This window comes from Anser anser, assembly GCF_964211835.1.
Source record: "Anser anser genome assembly, chromosome: 6".
Classification (NCBI taxonomy): domain Eukaryota; kingdom Metazoa; phylum Chordata; class Aves; order Anseriformes; family Anatidae; genus Anser; species Anser anser.
Window position 1 is genome coordinate 11,553,976 of NC_139726.1, and position 24,737 is coordinate 11,578,712.

General features: G+C 36.6%; 1 protein-coding gene across 9 annotated transcripts in view; it reads right to left on the bottom strand.

Moving 5' to 3' along the window:
- The window catches only part of XRCC5 (X-ray repair cross complementing 5), a 49,476-nt gene that overhangs the window by 21,291 nt on the left and 3,448 nt on the right, over positions 1 to 24,737 (bottom strand). For all 9 annotated transcript variants that reach the window (XR_014585810.1, XR_014585811.1, XM_083840959.1 and 6 more), the window contains 13 exons: positions 23,924 to 24,037; positions 23,145 to 23,328; positions 22,732 to 22,780; positions 21,343 to 21,465; positions 20,569 to 20,757; positions 17,928 to 18,042; positions 16,106 to 16,244; positions 14,031 to 14,143; positions 10,525 to 10,587; positions 9,710 to 9,847; positions 8,333 to 8,423; positions 6,959 to 7,092; positions 2,306 to 2,502 (listed from right to left, as the gene is read on the bottom strand). Coding sequence is in view for 7 of the 9 variants with exons in the window: in XM_083840959.1 (XP_083697085.1) it covers positions 2,306 to 2,502; positions 6,959 to 7,092; positions 8,333 to 8,423; positions 9,710 to 9,847; positions 10,525 to 10,587; positions 14,031 to 14,143; positions 16,106 to 16,244; positions 17,928 to 18,042; positions 20,569 to 20,757; positions 21,343 to 21,465; positions 22,732 to 22,780; positions 23,145 to 23,328; positions 23,924 to 24,037 (1,649 nt within the window). In the remaining 2 variants the exon portion in view is untranslated. The remainder of the gene's footprint in view (positions 1 to 2,305; positions 2,503 to 6,958; positions 7,093 to 8,332; positions 8,424 to 9,709; positions 9,848 to 10,524; positions 10,588 to 14,030; positions 14,144 to 16,105; positions 16,245 to 17,927; positions 18,043 to 20,568; positions 20,758 to 21,342; positions 21,466 to 22,731; positions 22,781 to 23,144; positions 23,329 to 23,923; positions 24,038 to 24,737) is intronic.

Below are 24,737 nucleotides of genomic sequence, written 5' to 3' on the forward strand. Positions count from 1 at the left end.
ATAACGCCCTGATTAGCAAAATTTTTTAACTACAAAATGTGTAACTACTCTGAGACAAATTAATAAAATACAAGATTAATTTAAAACACTTCTACATTTAGACAGAGGCCTCTCACATATTGCAAAACTAGATGAAGTAACAGCCTCTCGAAAGCCGTCCTAAGAAGGAAAACACAAAATACTTTCAATTTTAGTGGACTTTTTTAAAACTACACAGAGCTTAAGAAAAATGAAACAAAACATATTTTTTTTTAATCTTTAGCATTAATAAGATATGCCTCTATTTATGCTGCCTTAGTCCCAGCTAGACCTTAATAATTAGGCAGAGAGAAATCAGGTCAACATCAAGATAGAGATATCAAATGCAAAAGACCAAAACAGTATAAATCAGTTTTAGAAAACGAAAGTAATAGTCAAGAGAGCTTCTAGCAAACTTTTTCAGTAATTTTCAGTGCAAATTGTCTAGATCTGTCAGTTTTTAAAAGGTGAATGTTACCTGCTGTTTAACGTTTTCCTTATCCTATTGTAGTGACACATTTTTTTCTCAAGTGATTTAACTGTATCATTCAGCTTGTCCCTGACACAGAACAATATCACTACTGTTCCCATTCATTACTACATTTAGTCCATTTTTTATTTAAATATTTTCATTATTCATTACATAATTCATTCTTTTTTGCATAGTTGAGTTTCTATTCTTCTGCCTCCCTTACATACCCCTTTTTCCCCAAATCATTTTATAATGCCCCCCACCAATTTTTATCTCCATTATTTTTATAGTTGCTTTCATCTCCCCTCTAAAGCCAACCAGTTTTTAATGAAAATAGCTTTCCTTCTTGCTTACCAAATTGAAGCCTTTGGGACATACGTTTTTCAGCAACTACCAGTAACGTGTCACAGCTTTTTGTTTAAATTCTCTTCCTGGCTTGCTTGAGCCCAAGTTTTGTAGGCTGTTTTTTCTTGTTTGTTTGTTTTATTTTGTTTTTGTTTTTTTTTGAAACTGGTTCTATAGTTTTATTCTCCCTAATTTTTAAAATACTTATATAAATATTTGTATGTATACATATACACAGCACACATGATTAGGGCACAGAGCAAGGACAAGTTAATTTTATCAGTGTGAATTGAGACACACCAAGGCAAGACAGGCACACACAGCAGCGAACAAAACAAAAAGCAACGTGCTTCCCAATCTGATATAGAAATGTGGCCATTTTCCCAGAGCAGCAGCCTGAGAAGTCCAATGCCATGTCTTTCCAAAGATAACATCAGGAGGCTCCATCCAAACAAAAGTAAAGGATTCGTGACATCTCAGCTTAGTAGGGCCCTAAAGCGGCCCAAAGACATTGCTCCTAGTGCTGAAAGAACAGCTAAAAATAACAAAAAGGGAAGGAACTGAGATCTGTCCAACATGCCAGGGGACCAGCCAGTTATATTATAGGCATTCTATAAATTTGATTTTGTTTGAACAAAATTGACTTGGCTGGGAAAACAGTACCAGTGCAGTACCAATTAAGCATTTATTTTTCATATTTATAGCAAAGATAATGTAAACAGAGCATATGTACTACCAAAAGACAAGAATTTTAAAAACAGTTGAGAAGATAGATGTTCCAGAAATAGTCTACAATATTTTTCAAGACATCCACATTTGCTGCACAGCGTATAATAATTAAGCTACCTTTCTTTTGATTTGGTATTCAAAATGAAAGCTGTAGTACACAGAGTATGCTGGGATGGAATTTTCATCCTGACAGGTAGTGTAAAGCTCCTAGGTATTTCATGTAAACTGAAATAAGTTTGGAACTGAATTCACTTCTGTTATTCTTATTCAAACCATTTTATAAATGCTGGTAGGACAAACTGGTTGGTCACTAGGCAGTCAAGCACTGCAATAGGTTGCCCAGAGAGGCCATGCAGCCTCCATCCTTGGATATTTCCAAGACCAGACTGGATGGAGCCCTGAGTTGCCTGTTAAGATCTGTAACCCTGCTTCATGCAGCAGGTTGAACTAGAGAGCCCTCCTGAGGTCCCCTCCAACCTGATGGATTCTGCAATTCTGTATTAGCATATAATGACATCAGAGAGGTACAGACCTAATCCTAGCATGACTTCCACAGTAGTAAGACCACTACTCTCAAAATAGCCCAGACAGTGCAGTTCCACAACATTCTCAACCCATCTGTACTTTTTAAGTATGTAACTCACTGATTAAAATGCTCCTGAGCCTGCTACATTCACCAAAATTAATCTGAAGTGCTAAAAAAGTTTTGTTTTTTAAATCCATATTAAATCTCTAACTTACTCATCTTTAAAGATGTCTTGAGCAGTCTTCTCTTCTTTTTTCTTGCCAACATCCTTTAGAGGGAAGAGTGCTTTTACTTTCTCAAGAGGAACCTGACACCTTTCTTTTACCATGCAGGGCATCTCCAGCATCTCTAAAAGGTGCTGTTCAATTGGCGGCAGCGGCTCATTGGGGTGAAAAGCCTTATGTTGCAAACACTGCAAGAAACAATTTTAGCAAAGAAAAACCATAAGGTTACGTACTTTTAAAGTAATATGCCTGTATATGTAACATCATATGGTACATGCAAAATACCTTCCATATTAAAGAAGCTACCTTAATATTGCTGAGAAATATTCCAGCTCACGAGTGGATGAGTGGAGTCATATGATCAGCTGTTTAAGGAGGTTAATAATTATATTAAACAAGAATACTGATGCATACGAGTGCACCCACACTCACTGTAATGAGTTCTATGAAAATTATTAAGAAAATGATAAGAATAAAGTACTCATCAGCATCTATTCAGCTTTCTAACTTCAATTTACCTTTAAAAAGCAGTTCTCTTATAAAAGACAGTGATATGGGAGAGATTTTTTGACATTCTAAAATCAGGGATCAAGATATGTACCGCAACCTTATATTCCATTTACCATCGTGATTTATTGACCCTCAAAGAAAGTCTCCCTTCTTGGTCAAAAAAGCTCAGTTTGCATAACCCGAGAAATCTTCACCCATTTAAGAGCAAGTAATAAGAGAGAAGTTAAAAGTGCATAGGTGAGGCACAGAATATAGGTATGTTTGCATATGAACTTTGGAAAACGCAATGAAGACCTCTGACAGGTGAACATAAAGGTTGGAGTAGATGGCAGGAGCTACAGAGAGGGAGCTTTCACACAGGCAGGCAGCCAAGGACGGAGAGAGATCAGGTTAATAAGGCAGATCACAGAAAGTCCATTGAGAGTTCTAAAAACAAAATACCTTTTAAATGCTATGAAGTGTGGGGTAGCAGCAGAGACTTACGTGCTTGTTCCTATATACAGTTACCAATGCACGCAAACGCATACATAAGAACACGTTATACATGGAAAAACATTTTTCCAAGTCCACCGTACTGAGTGAATTAGATACAAGCGTGGAGGTAGCTTCCCAAAAAAAAAAAACAGGAAAACAGGAGAGTTGCTCCTTTGTCGGCTGTCAGACATGACCTTAATTAAAAAAACAAACCTCTATTCATGCTGAAAAGCTGCCAATAAAGAACATCCAGGCCATATGCTACACATCAATACTGATGTGCTTTCATGCTGCCATTAAGATTCCAATCTATATTAGAACATACTTTCAAAAGGAGGCAGTCATACAAGGCTACTGATTTGGAAACACTTGTAATGATTTAAGGTATAATTATTCTGAAAGAGACTAAAAATGTTGCTGGAAGCTGCAGTAATGGCTTTTGTGATACAAAAAAGAATATCAAAACAGCATTAGCGGATTGAATTAAAAAAAAAAAATCTAAGTTTCCTGTTGTGAATGCGTTTGTCAGGCTTTTGTATCCGAAATCTCTACATGAGTTGCAAGAGCTGAGCAGACTGCAGCAACAGCCATCACTTGCTCCTGTTTTTCAGAGCAGATGACCAGCTCTGAGATTGCAGGTACCTTCAGAACTCAGGTGTTAAATGAAGATGAAGTTGAACAGATTTAGCCTGAAGCTTCTGACGCCGAACAGGAATTGACTACATAATAAGTAATGGCATAAATGCCTGAACAGACAAGAACTTACTGCAAGAAAGCATTCTGTCTTGTTCCCTTCCACACAATATCTATGAACACACTTTTATAAGAAAATATTTTAGCAAATCTATAAAGCCTATGGGAACCAGACAGTCTTTAAAGCCTCTGAACATCGGACAGAGATTCATTTGTCTAAAAGATAAGCACTGAGTCCAAGCCAGTCACCTACTCATTCTCCACAACCATTTTGTGCTTATGATGTCCAAAACATGAAGGACCACTCATTTTCCCAAGGCTTTTTTTTTTTTCAAATGTATTATGAAGCAGGCTTGGACAACTCAGCTTACATTAGTTGTCTAGCTTTTGGGTAACTAAACATATGAACTGAATCCCAACACAAGTGTCTTAGAGTTCAGTTTACACTTAGTTTGTGACAAGTTCAAAATGATGTTCCAGCAGATAAATCCACTACATTCAACTGAAGATAAGATTACTTGTTGCTGAAAGCCCTTACAGACTTACTCCAAGGTACCTCCTGTCCCCCTGCAGCTCTGCTTTAGGTCCAACAACTTACAGATTAGCCCAGCCCAACAGAGTCACTTACACGTGGTCTAAAAAGTGTTATGACACATTTAGTTGTGGACTTCACAGCTGGATCCCATGAACTATTAAATGCTGCAGGCCACTGTCCCCACAAAGCTTCCCCTCAGGTCTGTTTCAGTATCAAACAATCTCTGGTAAGCCATTTGTTTGTATGAATAAAACACATTGCATTCGCCAAGTGTCTTATCTGCTTCAAATCCCCGTAATGAAGAGGAACAACTTAAATAACAAGGTTGGAAGTCTGCCACCATGAAAGCTATGGAAGTTTGTTTAGGTTTTTCTGGAAGCAAGAAATAAGAGCTCCGGATATAGGATGTTCCTCATCTTCTACCCCAGCAAGCATTAGCAACTCCTTTCCACCCACTCTGTCATCTTCTGATGCCTACCACTACTTCCAGAGTTATAATTTGACTTGATGTTTCTGTTTAAATTCTGTTTAAATTCCAAACACCCTCAAGAGACAAAAGAGAGAGGAAATGAAGGGGAAGCTCATCCTTTCTTCAGGACTGCTTTTCTAAAACATCTATAGGTCCTGTTCAACCCAATCAATTTCCTGGCTACATTCAAAAGATGAAGTATATTTTTTGGTTGTAAATTTTAAGAAACAGAAATTGCCACTTGTTCTACAAGCAAAATATTACGAACCTGGAACACATTTGCAGCAAATTAAAGGAAAGACAGTCTTGCTGCAATTTGTATGGGTTAATAAGCAGCACTGTAAACAAGACAAAACATAGGGGCTGCACAAGGGTAAAAGAAAGTACTAAAAGGACCAGTAATTTAAGGCTTTGTAAACAGCAAGCACTGTGGACAGAACTGCATACTACCTAGTATTGAAACAGTAAATAAATACATTTTCTACCAGCAGCAATCACCCTTAAAAAGTCTTATGATTCTCCAATAAAATTGTGTGAGTGAGGTGGTTACTCTCTTCTGGCAGCACTTGACTCAACCGTTAGGACAATACCATCATATTATTTCAGAAGACAGATGTAGGGCCTGAAGAAACACCTTTTGGTAATAGGCAAAATCCCCTGAATTAGAAGAGTGCAAAAGTGTACCCAGCAGTGTAGCAGGAAATACTATCTCCTGCACGTTTCATTTGCAAGCAAAACTGTATTTGTTTCATACTACCCAAACGTTATGATCCTTCCTAAAATACAAGTAATGCAGAAGTCAATCCATTTTAAGCTCTTTCCTAGCAATAACCTTCTGCTGACCAAATCTTGCATTAAGTTATATGCTGTCTTGTCACTGGCAGAATCTGGAGGGAACATTGAGTTCTTTAGGTGTCAAACAGGGTAGGATTTGAAGACATTGGGATTGTGTGTTTCCTGAAACATAAATATGACCTTCAGATTCTTTGTTACTTCTGACAACACTGAGGCAGTGTGGCCTTCGGAATCTAGGGTAAGTTTTCTTTATTTAAAAAAACATCATTCTACTTGTGAAATGAAAAAAATAATTTTGAATTGCTGAGACATAATAAACATGTAATACCATTTTTGGTCAATTTTCAGAGTGGAATCACGCACTCAATATATCTCCACGGTCCTGTATACAACATATTTCAGCAGCTGCGTAAATTACATCATAATTTTCCTTATTTTTGAATTTGCTGTGTCATTTTTTTTGAACACTTGAAAAGCATAATTAAGTCTCTCATCCTGACAGTTGCAAATAAAATCTTCACGATATGAAAGGAATGTGAATCAAAATGTAGACAGTTTGAAATGATAACTGCAAGAAGTGTGAACTCTTCTGCTTGCCCATAAAATGCATTAACTCAGACACCCAAATGGAGTTCTTTAAATGTCAACCATGTTAACCATTTACTACTGATCAAGCTTACCTCAGACTGATTTGTTTTGGTACCACCGCTAGATTAAACAATGAATAAAGAAGTGACTCTGCTCAGGATTTGATGAGACCTAGAATGAGGAGCTAAAACCCTCCATGACTGTCAGGTAATTTCTCTCTCTGCGCAGAAACTGAAGTCTGAGTCTGTCTGCATCATGATCATTGCAATACAGCATAGAGATGAGATACCCAAGCAAGTTTTAACTTATCTAGCCTTGGCACCCCTAAGTATCAGTGATGCTGTTGCAGACTTCTCAGCACAGATGTGATTTCCCTTTCTTCCTGGAAACCAGAAATTTTAGGAATAAAATTTGTGTCAGAAAACATGGAAATTGCCAGCTACCCCATACTTCAATACAAAACATTTTTATTGGACTCATCACAATGCAGATCATTCCAAGGTGAATCAGAGAGACAGAAAGGTGAAAGGTTTCAAGAAAAGAAATGTTTCTTAAAATGTCATATAGTTCATCATCTCACCTGATATAACCTCTGAAAATGAGGGTTTGGGATTTTGCTGGGCTTAAACAGGTCCTCAAAAGTTTCTCCATCATCATCTTCATAAACCAAATTCATAGAATCAATCAAAGAGTCGACTGCAGATAACTGATCCGCTAAGGCAGCGATTGCATACAAAGAAAGATTAAATACACTTGCAGATAAATTCATTTCTTGAAACAATTTACAGATGAAGATTCACTTCATAATGGGAGACTCTGACTAAATCATTAAGTGTCACAGAATACACTGCATATACAGATGTGCCAAAAATGAATATGGGTAGTGGACACAGAGATAAAAACCCTGCTTTGTTTACGGACTACAATGTAAAGTCAAAGAGGTTTTTTTTGTTGTTATTTAAGACCTCATTTATTGCTGTCTTCCTGCTTCCATTTGTCTTCTTTTCAAGATGTTTTTATTTGCAACAGAAGGTTTATAGGCCACTTCGAAAATGAGAAGAACAGTTGATTTGATAAACTAAACTGATTAAAATAAATTTTAAAAGTTAGGATTGCGAAATAACTCAGTTCACAATAGTCAACTCTTGTTTTGGTAAAAACAAGTTTCAGATTTGTTCTCAAACTGCTAGTTATAGGTAAGAAAACACAAACTATTTCAGAAACAACCCAGCATGCTTTATATACCCTGATGTGCAGATAGATCACGCAACAAATCAAAGAATTGGGAGTGGATTTCAAACTACATTCATTTATGCTCATTACTGTGAAAATTCACAGAACAGTGAATCAAGCTTTATATGGCTGCATGTTCTATGGCTCTCCAAAGACACCATCCCTTGAACCTGGACACCATTAAGTGCGTGCTTCAAAAAAACATCACACCACATAAAATACACTTCAGCCTTTTTGTCTTTGTACATTACATCAATAGGCCACAACACAAGTGGCTGCAGAACCTGCTTGTTTGGAGCTGTTTCCTCTATTCTAATCCTAGCTAACTCATCACATATTGCAAATCCCATACAGTTGGGCCATCTCCTAGAAATGAGTTCAAAAATCAAGGGTTATGGAGGACTAACTCTCAGACGTGTGACTTAAAATCAGATAGAATCTGAGCCAGAAGACATTCAACAAGACAGCTTTAAAGGACTGCCTGCAAACCCCTCAAGTCTGCTCAGCCTGCAACTAAACTGCTGAAGTTTTGTTACAGCCTTCATGCTTCAAGATGACATCACCATAACTTATTTCCATAGGGCTGTTTTTTTTTCTAAACCCAAATACTGACAAGGTGTATGTCTTCATTGGAAGGCCAAATATCCTAGTTATTTTAGAATGTCTTAAAAGAATAGCAACGAGGTACTTTGTCAAGTTGCCCGGGCAAGGACTATCTTACCTGTAGGAGCGAATTTTTTATTGTTTTTCAGGGATGAAAACACATATTGTCTTACATCTTCCGTGTACGGTAATTGCACATAGATGAGACACTGAGCAAAATGAAAGTAAGAAAAAAAATCAAGAAAGAAGCAACTGAGCCTAAAGAAATACAAAGTATCCCCAAGTGCCCTGTCAGGACAATATAAACAATAAAAATTAAAAGATCTAATATCAGTGCATATCAAAATAATTCCGTAAAATATTTATAAAGCAACACTGTTTTAAGTAGTATAAAACAAAAGATGATTTATGAATACAGCGATGGCTACACTTCTCATTTTTCTATAGGCTGAATGAAGACCTCTGAGGTCATCCAATCCTTTTTCTTATGTAGATTTCCATCCAGCCGCACTTTAAACATCCCATACATTGGAGCTCTGGGAGGTTTTATCACTGCTTACTGCATTTCAAAGTCATTTTTTTCCTAACATTCTCATGCTAATTTTCTCTTTATTCAAATACCTCCTCCAGTTCATGCCACCCTAAATAATTCCTTTCCATCCTTTATGTTTATAACCTTCAAAAGCCTGAAGACTTATGTCCACCCCCACCTTAGTCATTGCTTAGCCATGCTATATATATTCATCTCTTTCAATAGTCTCGTAAGAAAGATCGGTGGAAACATGCAGCAAAAAATCTTACAAACTACGTTACTTTTGGGTCCCAGAACTTTTAAAGAAATTATTTCAATTGTGATTGTGGGTTACTTTTTTAAGAAAAAGACTAGAAGTTTTGTACATTTTTTTAAATAACCTTTTCAAGTAAATGAATATACTACTATCTTCCTGACTCTCCATATGAATTTAATCAGTAGCTCTAAATGCTGTTAGCTCCTTCCCTCATTCCCTGTTGACTCAGAAACCTAATGACAACAATGTAGTTGGATGTGCCTGAAATGCCAGTTATAAATTCAAATTTTGCACTACCAAGCAACCCGGAGGTAATTCTGCAGTTAAAGACAATGAAAGAATCTGCCACAATTTTGGATTGTACTCTGAAAGGTAGTTAGTAATACAGACAAGTTACCATTGTTTTCTTGCTAAGTACCTTTCTTAGATGCCAACAGAATCAGATTTCCAGGATTACAAAATTAAATTATTATTATTAAAATATAAATTATTTAAATCTCTAATATAGAGGACAGTATAATTATTTACTATTTCCGTGTCCTAAGACTTGGTATTATTTCATAAAATTACTACAACAATCACATTGGTTTCCTCTGGTATTATGCAACACCACCAATTCGTATCGTTCAGTTGTGATCATTTATTAATTAGCATTTGCAAAGTAACAATAAGGAAGCTCTCTAAACAAGGAAAAAGTGAAAAATTACCTCATACGCATCCTTAATATACGGAAAAGCCACGCCAATTTGTGGGTTACATCTTCTATCATAAACATAACGCACTATAGCTACTACTTTCAACTCATCCAATGCATGAACAAGGGCAGAAAAAGCAACTGCTGCATTCTGTAAGGAAAATAAATCTGTAGTCATGCAAGTTCTCATTAGTCTGCTGAAATACACCTTTCACAGCGAATTCAACAGCACTGACTTAATCAAAATTACTTGCCATTTCAGCTATAAATGACACAAGCATTTTCATGTTCAAGAAAAAAATAAAAAGAAGTTCAAATCCCAACATAATAGCTCATCCATTGAAAGCTAAGGATAAACTTTAGATCCTGCACATACCATCTTTTCCGCTAGATGTGAAAAACTCAGAAATCTTATGAGACAGAGAGAAAGGACAAGCAGTCAGACCCTTAAAGGGAAGGCATCTCAGCTCTCCAGTGAAGCTTTTACTTCTTACGTTTAAAATAATTTGGAGGTGTGGTCTAAACAATAGGTACAGGGTACACTCTTGGTCTATATGAAAATGGATTTAAGTACCAATTCCAGGTTCCCCATGTCCTTGCACAAATATAATTATTTACCAGTTTATCATTGTCCATGAGATATGGCATTCATGTGGGGTCTAATCCAAAGTCTTTTCATATTAATGGGTAATGGAACAACACTGTAAACTGCATTAAGAATCTTTCTGTTTCATTAACATGGAAAGAAGGAATAATCTCAAGCACCACTACTATTCTTTTATGTTCCACGGTAAATTGCTTTCAGCGTTAAACTTGAATTCACCTTACCTCATCATCTTTCGCTGCAAAGACCTTGAGAACCTGGTTGCCCATGTAACAGTGCCTCTGAATCTACAGATTCAAATGGTCAGGGGTTAGCTTGATCTAAAACAAATGTTGTTAATGTACCTGGACCAATTAAATTATTAAACAACCAAAGCATTAATCAAATGAGAAGCCACAAACTTTAATTACTGTGCATACAAGCTGAAGCCCTGTACGTGTTTCATAACTGCATTTATCACTCAATATGGATACTCAGTCATATTCTGCAGGACATTCCCTTGTCTGTCCCACTGATGGGCAGGAATGAAAGACTACGGTACTTGCAGCTATTACGAGTCTGGATACCACTGCAATAATTCAACAGTAAGTGTGAAAAGCTGCAGTAGTTAACAGAACACCTAAACTTAACCGACACTATGCTGTGTCTATATCATCAAATTTTGCTAGCAAAAATAGATGAAAAAGGAACTGAAGAAAGTCACATCCTTAATTAATAAAGCTACTTCAACAGCAACAGGTAGTATATACAGCTGTGCTAGCAAAGTACCTCTGTTAGCAGAGTTTAGTCACTGTCCTTGGAGGTTTAAGGAAAGGTTGGACCTGGTGCTTAGGGACATGGTTTAGTGGGTGACATTGGTAGTAGGGTGATGGTTGGACCAGATGATCTTGGAGGTCTTTTCCAACCTTAATGATTCTATGGCTGACAAAAAAAAAGTTTCATTAATGGGCACTGCTCCAACAGCTGGAGCTGCAGAGGCTGAGACACACCCAGAGAATCACTGCAACAGCAGAAAAGTGGGGTTGGAACTAGATGGTCTTTGAGGTCCCTTCTAAGCCAAGCCATTCTATGACTATGAAAAGATGTCACAAAAGACCGCACATTACTAAGAACGCTACTTAAAATGACCTTTCTTTGTTAAAGAAAATCTCTTCAAATTACACCAACTCCAAACTACCTGGAGTTTCATTATGTAGCAAATTACCATAATGCTGTTGAAGTCGGTGACAACTTACACCTGAGCAGACCACTTTTATGTATTACAGAACAATTCTTGAACTCAAATTACTCTACCTGCAATTATTCTTTGCTCTTCTGTCTTAAAAAGCTGAGGCATTTTATGCTCAGTATAAATACCCAGATATGTGTATCACTGCACCTTTTCTGTTTGCCAGAGAAATTGATCCTTTGTAATATTTTCAAGTATTATTTCTTGATTTACACAGCATTGCTTATAAATTAAAAATCAAAGTTTAAGAGGCCTCTGATCTTTTTTCCTGAGGGATATGAATAACTAAGAAAATAATACGAGGCGGTTCTACTCCTTTAATTATGCATTTGGAGCTGCTCCAGTTAAATCATCTTTTCTCCAAAGTTTTAAAAAAAAATAAAACCAAGCATACATTTGGATAGTGTTAGCATTATGACTCCAAACAATGAAGTTCAGGAGCCAAATCATAAGGAAAGCACACAACTTGAAAATTCTAGTTGTATATTCTCCTGATATCATTATCTGTACAAAGTAATTTTAAACCTGGCATCACACCTCAATAACTTCATTCCACTGAGGTATCAGCAACCACTATTAGGCTTAATTACTCCCACTCCCAGTTAGAGGACCAGCGCACACACTGTTTAAGATGTAGTTCCATTCCTGTTTGTTATGAAATCCAGACAGGAGAAGCATATCATAAAAATTGTCAAAAGCAATATTTTGTGAATTGAAAAATACAAAAACGATTTCTTAATTCTTTGAGGCATATTTATGTGGATCAAAACATTATTCCTACACTAAATTATATACAGGCAATCTGAAAGTGTTACCACACTCCCGACCAATGGTGGAAAAACATGCAAATGAAAAGACTGCTCACTTACAGGAGCACGACACTTCTCATCTGCTTTCAACTCAGTTTCTCTTTTCAATAAAAGTCAGACTTCAAGCTGAAATAGGAGGCAAGCCTCCAGCTGAGAAAGCACCACACAGAGTGAAACAGATCTTAAAGAACGAAATGAAGACAATGAGACTCAGCTGTAAACTAATAAAATGTGAAAAGATAAAAAACAAAACAAAAAACACCTGTCTCATTAAAACCCTGAGTTCAGACACAAAGTTTCGTATGTTAGACCCATTTCCTGGTACAGGGTTTAGCAGCCCCTGCCATCTCTCTGCCCTGGCCAATTCAGGGCATATAAACTCAAGCATGATGTGTTTCCTTGATCAATTATTTTCAGTACGTAAGTTACTGTGTTACTTCAATTTAAATCCTGAATGTCCTCAAGGAGCAGTAAGGTTACAGGTCTCATTTAGGCTGGCTTCTAATTTTAAGTAATCAAATGTAACTTCCTAGCTCCTCGGGCAATAATACGCTTTAGATCATCACACTGCAATCGTTAAACAACATATCTAGCAATACACAGGGTTATCTGTGCCACTTGCACTGCAGAGAAGAAATATGTTTAGTTAAAGAAATATATTTAGTTAAAAACAGTTGGGAGTTATCTTATACAGATACTTCCTATTTCATCAGCATCTTTCCTTCCTGGCAAAGGTAATGATTCTTCAGCCTTTTATCAAGCATTCTATTTTGTAGAGGCAGTGAGACATTTCAAAGAAGAGCAGGAGGTCTGGGAGCCTTCAGAACGGAAGGCAGAGTTACCCTATGATTTAGTTTAAGCTTTCGGTGGTGAACTTTAAGATGGAGTAAAGTTTCAGACACCCTGTGCAACGTCCTGGAAAAGAAAGAGTGGAGGCAGTTTACAATTTCTAGAAATTACTGGCACTCACATTTCTGTATTTTCTCCTCATATATCCCATTTCAGGAAGGAGTTTTTTTTTTTAAGCCTCCAGGTAAAACGGATGACAAAATTAATGCCACAAGTACAGCTAAGTGCATACATTCACAAAAAAATGTAGATTTCATTGGGATATGGAGAGTTTTTGAGTGATGCTACCTTCATCTAAGTTCTCTCTTATGTAGAGAGAACGTAGAACAGAGTTCTACACTTAATTTTTGTTATAGTAGAAGCAAAAGGAAAGGCACAGTTCATCAACTAATACTTATGGAAACAAAAATGAATGGAGTTAGCTCTCAAGCTTTAACATTTCTCTAACGCTGAGGAAGAGGTTTCTTCTGTTAGAAAGTAAAAAGAACACACTCACGGCTGGACAAGGCCCAAGAAGGTTTCTGCATAACCTGAACTGAAGAAAGACCACCTCCTGTTGCAGATTTGTCAACACTATTTACTCAGATGAAATGAGACTATAGTACATCTGCAGCCACTTTGTAGAGATCTGAGATCAGTGGCTCTTGCTTTCCTTGAACACCTCATGTCCATATTTATTAATGTCTCTTCTTCACAAGACTACATACATGTAAAGTCACTCCTGTCACACCTGACAGCAGATGCCCCATTCCCAGTACAATAAAACAACTTCAGCAAATTCACATGGAAGTCACATGTCTCTAACAACTCAGCAAGTTGAATGGAAATAAGTTTAGTAATGTACCTGAGAGGATCTGCTGAATCCCAAAACAGAAAAACATTTTGCTTCAGTTTTGTATTTCATTTGCTCTTCATCTTCTTTGGAAAAAGGAATGATATCACTCCCATAGCGAAACCCTGGAGAACAAGAGAGGAGCATCTGGTAAGCATATGGGCCTACCATTCTAACACTGAAATTAGCTCTCTGAATATTTTAACAATGCACGCATGCCCTACAGCTACACTCCACACACTCAAATTACTTTCCCTGTTAACAAAAAAAGCACACACCCCACAGACACATTTTGTACTTTATGAACAGCACTTGCACCCCCTGTACATCATTTTATGTAACATAACTGCCCTCACAGAGAGCAGGAAAGCAAATAAGGGAACTGAACATCTTGCCTAACAAAGTTATGCTCACAGAATAGATTTAAGCAAATAAACTACAACACTCCGCACAAGTGTAGTAGAAAAAGCATACCGCAAATTATGGAAAGGAAATGGCACCACAAGGGATTCATAGAACAAATGTTTTAACAGTGGAAATGAGATACACCATCACACAAGGGAAAATCAAAACACCCTTGCAGGGAAAAGCGGTCTTTCTATATATTTGTTTTACTTTCCTCACCTTACATTGCAGGGATACCCGCATGAATTAGGAACCTGTTAGTTTTTCAGCTATCACCTGTTCCAGCTGCTTATTCCCCCACCCTAAGTTATACTACTCCCCCAGTAACATTATCACTTTATTACACTGTCACTGACGTATCTTCAGGTGAGGGAAGGAACAGAAGTAAATCCCTGAATGAAAAGCCTATATGCAAACAATTTTTCCTGGAAACTGAAAAGCAAAGAAGCAGGCAGACCAAAAGATACTTTAGTATGTGTACTTCAAATGCAAAATATTGTCTAATTATGCCAATTCTCAAAATGTCCACAGAAGCCCATGACGCATCATCTGCTCTTTACCTATAAAAAATATTACACCACTGACACAGAAATTCATGGTCTCTCTTGTTTACATGGGACTGTTCACTGCTTCTGTTTACTAGCATCCCACAGCCATTTACCAGCTGGGGCATTCAAGGACATCAGCAAAGAACAGTCACAAAGGCTTCGAAATATTCATTATTAAAAGTGGATTTTTTTTCTAGATTTACCAGAAGTTTTGAAATTATAAGTCAAAGGGTGCTAGCTTTTACCCATTATTTCTGTTTAAAAAAAAAAAAAAAATTGCACTGATGTTGGTACATTTTTATTTGCTATTACTATAAAACACCTCTGCTAAAGTGGAAAGAGGTTAAATAAAAACCACAGTATTTGTCTTCATTTTCCAATTTGTTTTATTCTTTAACAGCAATTTCTATACTGTTATCTGAATAGTTCTGCCCTTTGTAGCTAATACGTTTGCCCTACTTGTGTGGGACTCAAGGAGTAAACGGGATAGAAAAAAAATCAGTAACAAAAAAATACACAATTGATTAACTCCACTTTTAAAAAGTAGATTATTTCATAATGCTTCTGGGACCTTTAGTCTTCCCATGAACTTCATCTACTCAGCAAGAAACTAATGGTTACAGAAGTAGTACTCCGCATACCACTACTTCAAATCAGACCTCTCATGAAATTGAAAGGTAAGTTAATAATTTAAAGGTAAGGCTCTTCAACATTACCCCTTCCTTCAATGGTTTTATCTCTCATCTGCAGAATATCTAGAACAGTTGCCTATCTGGAAACAAAAACAGTGCTATGAAAGTATTCATGTTACCAGTACAACTGAAGATTTGAAGAGTAAAGGTAGCATGAATACTGACTACAGAATTGAGATGGTCTTCCAGAGTACAGTTTAGTAAGCTGTAAGTCCCTTCCAAGTTCCACCTGGTGGGATTATTACTGCTAGTCCTATTAGTAGGAAAAATAAGAATTTTTAGAATATGCAAAGACTCATTATCTCTGTATTCCAATGGCTTACAGAGTTTGCAGTCTAATATCACAGACTTCTAACTATACAACTAAAAAGCACTTAGATGATTTAAAAGAACAATCTATTATCTTTGGTTTGCCTCCAGGGTGCACATAAAGGAGCCATACCTTGAATAGTATCATCTTTCTGAACCTCTGTTTCGTCGTCATCATTCAAGCAGTAAACAGTTTCCTTTTGTACATCTTCTTTTTTGAGGGTTTTAGCATCTACAACTGTCCACATTTTTTTCACCTTCTCTTCTGTAAGCTTTATATGAGAACGTAAAGGAATATTAACATTTCAGTTGGATACAGAGTGCTTACTACAACACAAAAAAAAATTCTTAGACCAAGTGCTACATTATTTTGCCAGTAAGGGAGGAATAATTAGAGCCAAAACAAACATCCCTGACTGCTACCGTAGTGCTTTCAGCACACTGTTTTATCTGTATGAGAGCTGTCAAACATTAAGCTGTATCATACTGACTGCATTCTTGCCTTGGTTGTTTATTAAAGTCATGGCTAGGTCATTTGTGAAAGTCTTTTAGTCACAGGCTAATATGCAACTTGCTCGCTAGGTATTTTACTTCCTACACAAATACGCGCGCGCTTTTTTTTACAAAGCATTAAGGTATATGTTAATGATAGAAGAAGACTCAACACTCAATAAGTCCATTTGTCCAAGTTTTGCATCGCATTACCATACTACAGCATAAAAATGTTACTGCAACTTCCCCAAACAGCACAAAAAGATACAAGCTGTATTACAGGACTGGGAACGAAAAGAAGGAAAAATATATCTGCAATGAGCAAATGTTTCCTAACTACAGGGAAAGAAATAAGCTTTCTTCTCTACTTAAGTGAAATTGATGGAGAAGTAAACGAATGAGAACAAAAATGGAGAACTGGGCAGAAAACAGAAAAAGAATGGATTACGGCAGTAGACATCAGAAGTCTATTGCTATCCCTCATCCAACTGCTATGTGACCTCATACTAGCCACTTGGTTCATGTTGCTCCTTCACAAGCTTCATTTATTTTGTGTGTGAACACCTTTGGGAAGGGACTCTGGATTTGTACATGTCTAGAAGAATATCCTGATCAAACATATTTATGAATAAGTATAAAAAGAAAGCTGGCAGCAGAGAGCTCTTTAAAGGCTAGTACACCTATCTTTCAAAATCAAATACATGTCTGCTTCTAAATACATCTTAAAACCTTACAATGTTGGTCAGACTCCTAGTCTTGGATTCAAGTAACAAACCAACCAATCTCCATCTCACAACATTAATCAGTACCGCCACACTACACAGTTACCTAATAATTCTTCAGTTACTGGAATTTTGCACATTTTTTCTGCTTAAATACACTTCTTCCTAGCACTGTGTGAAGGAACCAAAAAAACTACAAGCGAAACAGATGACACAAGCTCTGTCAAACAGTATAAAGCAAACAAGCTGAAAAAAATAAACTTTTTTCAAGTCTGAAATAGCAATAGATGTGATTTGGAACAATAGCTGGTAAAACTTACCTGTTCTACACACACACACACACACACACACACAATTCCTCTCATGCCTAGGAGTTAAGAAATGTATATTAAGTCCCACTGAGCTGCAGACATTTCATTTCTGCTGAATGGAAAGCTTCACACAAGAGCAGGTTCACCAACTTAAACACCATTAAGCTTCACAGTGTAGACAGCAATTACTTCTATTTCTATACATCGTGAATTTTTGTTCTTTAACATAGTGTACAATGTGGTGCAGCTAAGAGTTGCTGTGGGAACCACAGTTTCAGATGCACTAACTTCTAAACACAAGATCTCTACCGTTATTATTTTGGATGTTTAATGTCTCTTTCCTTAAAGGTTAAAAAAATTTAAAATAAAAATGCAGCTGCACCTAACCGCTTGCTAAAGTACACTACAACATACGATTTTAAGAACTTACTGATTTGTAGGCCACAATCCTTATGGACAAATTGGAACCAATAGTTAACTGGCAGGACCATGCTGCAGGTCTTCTTTCTATTTTCTTAAACATTGAAAGACGCTCCAGGCTCTCTCTAAACAATGGAATCAAGAAAACAGAAATGAACTCTTTGGTGAACTGTAATAAAACATTGCAGATAATACACTCTCTTCAAGGAGATGCAGGAGCCCAATTGTTTCAATTTAAACTGCATGAAGCATTATAAAATAAACTGTGTGAATAATCTTGTCATTAACCATTGTCAGAAAAGGGAAGGAACAAAAGAGGTGGCACAATAGATTATTCCCATCTTGAGCCTTTATGACGGTGTGACATTAGGGCTTTAAGACAGCACTATAGGTCTTGTGAGGAAACTACACAACTGCTTATTAAGCATTTTACATTTATCTGTGCTCACCCAATTAGGGCATGTAGTTAGCTGAACAACCTAAATTAGAAAAGGCTTCTCCAGGTGGTGAAATGTTTTCTGCAGTGGAGGTGAAGAAATAAAGAATCCAGTTTCAATTAACGTGATTTTGTTTGTGTGGTAATTAACATTTGACTTTTTTTTTTAATACAGCGCTAATGAACTCATTATTTCCAGAGCATTCAGTCAGAATGAAACAAGTTACTCTGAATATTTCTCGCCTAAACAGCATATGTGCAAGTTCATAAAATAAAAAAAGGGAACTTCAATGAACTTATACCAAGAAGTGTTTATACAATTGCTCAAATTTAAGCACTGTAGTCCAAAATTTAAAAGCTGGAAATAAAAGTGATTTATATTCTATTATAGTAAAGTCAAACAGACTTAACTGTTGCACTCTAGAATAGCAAACTGTATTAGCTATTTTGCTATATAATTTCAGTGCAAAGTGCTCAAACAATGTCATTTTTATTGCATGACGAAGCAAAACAGCATTGACCTCACCTTTTTCACATCATGATAAAACCCAAAACATACATCTCATCATTGAAAGAGTTTGTCTAGCAGATATTAAGATCAGCTCTTAAAAACATTAGTAGAGAGTTCCACCTGCTCTTCTACTTTTCAACTTTCTTAGCATAAGCAGCGTTGTTTGGTTTGGTTTTTTAAATTCTAACAGAAGCACTACGAAAGGAAAAAACACATTGGGATTTTATAATGACAAACATTAAATTTCCCTTTTCTTTTCCCTGGAAGGAAGGAAGGGAGGGAAGAAAAAAAAAAATATTTTTTCTGACAACAGAAACATCAATATAAGAGTTTTAAAAAGAATTTGTGAGTACATTATTAAAATTACTGCAACATGTTCAAGGAGGGATGTGAAAATCAAATACCTGAAAGTGACAAATGCCTAAAAAAGTCATCCAAGCTTAATTTATTAATTCTATCTTTTAATTTCTTGTATTCATAGAAGAAAAACACTCCCTATTATGGAAGGCTATTCAGACAACAGAACACTAGTAAATGCACACTAGTACTTTAAAAACTTTTTTCCTCTGCTTTCCTTACACTTCCTCCAAAAAAATGAGGCAACAGAAGGAACTCTTGCCTGATAGCCAGAATATCAAACCCTAAAACAACACAAGAAAATTATCTTGCTTACTTTCCTTGCATGACTAATTTATTTCCATAAGACTGATTTTTTTTTTTAATTTTTTAATTTTTTTTTTTTTTTTTTTTACCAGCAGGAATAATTAATATAGGAAAACAGAGTGTATCTGAGCTGGTAAATTATCATGACAGCTTTGCAAGGCTGACTTCTTAAAGCTTGATAAGCGACTTAACTGCATCTGAAACCTCACATATTCTTAAACAACTAAAGCTTGCATCTATTAGCCAAATGCCTATTTAACCAAAGATTTTGGATTACCCCTCAAAGCATGGCACAAATACAGCTTACACAGTAGCAGGAGCCTGCAGTGGAAAAAAAAAAAGGGGGGGGAGGGGGGGCAAGCCACATCATAGCTTAATGCATATGGATTATTCTAAAGGATAAACGGGCCCAGAAAGATACTGCTTCTCTAGACAATATTTTGATGCAATGACAAAACCTGCTTTTTTCTACGGACTCAGGCTGCCCTGCAGAGTAGTATAACACTACTGCTCAAGCAACAGTTTAGTTGACTGCTGTTATACAAACCAGATCAGCTGGGCAGGGTGAGCAAAGGAAACTTCACAAATAAAATGATTAATAACAAACAACAACAACGAAAACAGTTGCGGGAGCTTGACAAACAAGCAAGTTACAAGAAGTCTCAGACCAAGAAACAAAGGCTATCATTAAATGCAAATGCACCATATCACAAATTCCTTATTTATTTCAAAAACATGCTTTAAAAATCTCATTTACAGAAGCCTTCCCTCAAAGATGCTCAGACATTGAAGATGAAGGAAAATCAGTTTTCTTCTTTAAATATAGATATGTAAGACAAATAATTTTCCACTGAAATCTGTAAGCTTTTCTATCTATTTTAGAGCTACATACAAAGCTGTTTGAAAGGGACTGAAGGTACCAAGTTATAAAATTCACTGACTTCAGTGAAACTGGAAGTGGCTATTTAATTCATTTAATCTTTTGGGGGAGAAAACAGAAAGTAAGTTTAGAGCATGATAAAGAGGACTAACCAAGTTTACCTGTAAGTATAAATTTCTTCCAGCCCTCCTCCTTCATCCAAAGTATGCATCAATTTGGTCACCACATCAACTCCTTCCTTCTGCTGCTCAGTTAGCCCCTTTCTTGGGAAAGGGTTTTGGTGCAAATGAGAACGTACGCTGGCACTTGTATCTCCATCTCCATCATCATCATTCACTGGAAACGGCAGACTAAGAACACAAAGAGTAGTAATCAGAAAATTGATTATTCTAATTCAGACCAAAACTAACAAAACAAAAATTGCATCAAGATTCACATTTTCTACCTAGTTGCAGTCAGAAGTACAAAGAGCCGTATGGCTTGCGAAACACATGAATTAATACTTCAGGTCTACTTGGCTTTGGTATTGTCTTAACTAGAGTGCTGCACCAATTCTGGGCATCATACTTCAGTAAAGATGTCTACCAAGAAGGAGGGATAAGAGAGTAAAGACAGGGCAGATCAAAAAACAAGATGTATTAAGAAATTGAACTGAAGAAAGCCCATAGAGGAGGGTGTCTGAGGGCAACAGTCCTAAATATGAGAGACTGCTGCAGAAAGGAAAGAAACAATCTGATCAAAAGGATTTGGTTCATAACTGGAATTCATGGTACGTGTAATTCATATAAGTACTTATAACAAACATATTACATATTGGTACTCCTCTTTAGAAACAATATACCAAATGATCACCAGGTCCTTCAAGGTCATTATTAAAAAGAATAACTAGTTCCCTTTAAAATGGCATTCTGTACAACAGCTAAATCCATACTTACAAAAACTGAAGTGAAATTCCTGTTTTCTTCAAGTTAGCAACGATAATTTCCAGCTGATCCTCACTGACAGGACTATTAAGGTCTGTAAACAGTTCAATGTGTCTCTTCTCAAATTTCTTTCCTCTTAAAATACAAAAAGAACATTTACATATGTTGGAAATATTATCTAGAAGGCCTTTTTTAATTCTTTGCTTACAAAAAATGAAACTATAATAATATATTTGTAACAGCAACAAAAAAATACTAGGAAGAAGCTGCTCTTTCATTGTTCTAATCATTTAGGGTAAGTTTACATCTTTATATTATTCCCCCAGAACACTCCTACCCCCCAAAACTGAGGACTCTTGCACTATGACTTTGCAAATCACTAACTACTACTAAGTGAGTGAATTCTACCAATTTTCAACAATTAAGGTACAATGCTAATAAAATACATTAGACTGTTTATTGATTTTATTGGGTATTTCCTTTGCAGCTGTGAATCTGTCCTTGTAAAAATGGAACAGGCTTGCTTAACTTACCCACAAAGTAACAAAAGCAGTTGTTCCATAGGTATTCAAGGTTACACTGCTATAAATACCATCATTTTAATTTACGGCTCAACTTTAACTGTTAGATTGATACAGCTTTCCATGCAGATTAACTTTATTCATAAAAATACAAACTTGCATCACAGAGTATAGTCCTCTGCATTCACAATTAGATCATTTAATATTATTAGCAGTCTTCAATCTCTTTTTTAAGAGGAAGTAAGGTTCTCTTCCCTTCCCTGCACTCCTACTGGAACACTTGTCCGCTGATAGTTACAGTCACACTTCCAGTCTAAGTACATTTGCTGACAATTCTGTAACACTTGTTCTTGTGCCAACGTTTTCCTACAGGTTAAACAGTGTTTACCTCCCACATTTATCTTCTACATGCTGGGTATTTACAAACAGTCACATTATCTCCAACAGCCTTTATTTTGCTAGGCTGAACGCACCGTTCTAGTTTTGTTTTCTTTTTTCTTTGTAAGATTTGCCACCACCTCTATAAATTTGGTAGGCCTTTTCTGTGCTTTTTAACATCTGAATTACCATTTTTTTTAAACACGTCACAAGAAAAGTAACACTATTTAAGTGAAGCATCAGTGCTGTGTATAATGTCGTTAGTTATCTCATGAATCTTACTGAGAAGTTCCCAATTGAATCAAAGTTTACAGATTACCCAGAGAAGCTAGATGTCTCCTGGGAATTCTTCAAGGACAGAATCATGTAGTGTGTTGGTTGGTTGGTTAATTTAAAACAAAACAAATCTTCCATATTTACACAATGCTGTAATACAAGAAATCAGATCAACTCCAAAGTGCAAGTTCAGAATTCTGTAAAGGGCTTTACGCTACATACTTACACTGTTTCCTTCTGAAGCAAGTCCATACACACAATAATTGCATCCAGAACTAAGCAAAATTAAGAAAAATCTCATTCAGAACATGAATCATGTCACAGAAGTGTTTCATCTATGAAATGATCTTCTGCTTTCACCCTTCCGTCCCCCAGCACTGACAAACATGCATTTTAGGTAACAAGCAATGCTTTGAGCTCAGCAGTCTTCAAACATCTACTGTGCAAGAGGTTCCTATATGACCTGTCTGGTTTGCAACCTTGTCTCTTCCCCATTTATCTGATGAAACAGTAAAAAGACCGATTCAGGGCCCGAGTTTAACTGACAGTGAGGAGGCAAACCTGAACCCAATTTACAGCACTGACTTCCAGTCTCCTACTTAGCTGAGTCAGTTCAAGTGCTCTTCAACAAAAGGATACAGTCTGCTTGTTGAGAGCCTGGTTGAATCACAGTTTGAATGTCTTCCAGCAAATCAAAATCTGGTAGCATTAGTGACCTATGTACAGTAATGTTTTGGTATTGATCTCCACTGGCAAGGCCATTCCTAGTACCATCTGTGCCAAATAAAACTACAGCAACTTCATCTTTACTCTCAGCAAAAACCTGGAAGGAGAGAAAATAGAATACAGATATAAAAACACAGGTAGATTCATACACATCTATTTTAGACAGACAGCAAGCTGAACTGATTTTAAAATAACAGCAAGTACAGTGGATTTACCTTTCAGTTCCATCCTACCAAAATGCAATCCTACAGGGAGATCACTAATTTAGATAAAATTAAACTAACAGACTGACATGAGCATGTCTGGGATAAAACAAGTAAAAATCGGTTGACTCATTTCTTGAGATGAGTCTTCACTGTGGTAAATCTTAAGAATGCTGAAATATTTTGGACAAACAGCTGGTTTTTTTCCCCGACCTGAAAAAGAAGAGTGGCCAATTCAACTGCCATATCTCACCCATAAAAGTAGAGCTGAAAGAGCACTGTTAGTTCTACATGAAAAACGAGTAATTCTTGCTCATTTCTCATTTATTTCAATTATTAGTAAATGAGAAAAATAACTTCACAGATGTCATTGTTTTGTCTCCCTTTTTACCGTTTTTTTTTTTTGGTTGGTTGGCTGGCTGTGGGTTCCCTCCTCCCCCCCCCCCCCCCCCCTTTTTTTTTTTTACACCACTGCAAAGTCACAAATACCTGTCGCTGCACAAATTTTGTCATAACCTTCTTGGCTTGTTCAAGTGAAGACTCCTCGCCAGGATAAGAATTACTCATCGTACAGCCTACATCCAGACACAGCACTATGGCTGCCTAGAAAGGAAACACAATACCAAGTAAGAACGTAAGAGGGCCACTATAAGCATAGAGGGGTTAGTTCAGATCCTTAAATATACAAAACCTAAAAATGATCGAAGTACTTCACTACTGGTTCCTTTTACAATAACTGTTAACATGACCCAATGGTGGAGGACAGAATCAATACAACTGCACTGAAATGCAAATCATTTAATCTTGTACCACGTTCCAGGTATCTCGGTGGAAAACACAAAAAATCCTATCTTACACAATAATCTGTCAATAAGAGCAAATTCTATTCAACTCCATGAACACATAACAGATTCTAAAGGCTCTTCTACACCAGCAAATAAATCAGAGATGCTTCATTTGACTGTTACCAGCACAATACAGTACAACCACACAACACAATACAAACTTGCTTGATCTAATTCAAGAACACAAAAATGACTGCACTCCTAGGGTTTCCAGCAAGAGCCAGGACACTCATTGCTACTGGAGGTGTCTCTACAGTGAGCACCAGTGCCTGCAGCACACAGCGGTACTCTTAACGCATTAGAGGAACAAATTCCCATTTCAACTTAGGGGTTTAAATCCCACCAGCTAGCATACGTGTTTGCATTTCTAATCACTGCTTTAACTGAACTATATGCAACAATGCCTAAGTCTTCTCCTTAACTGATTTATAAACTAGCATGCAAATAAAATCAAATTG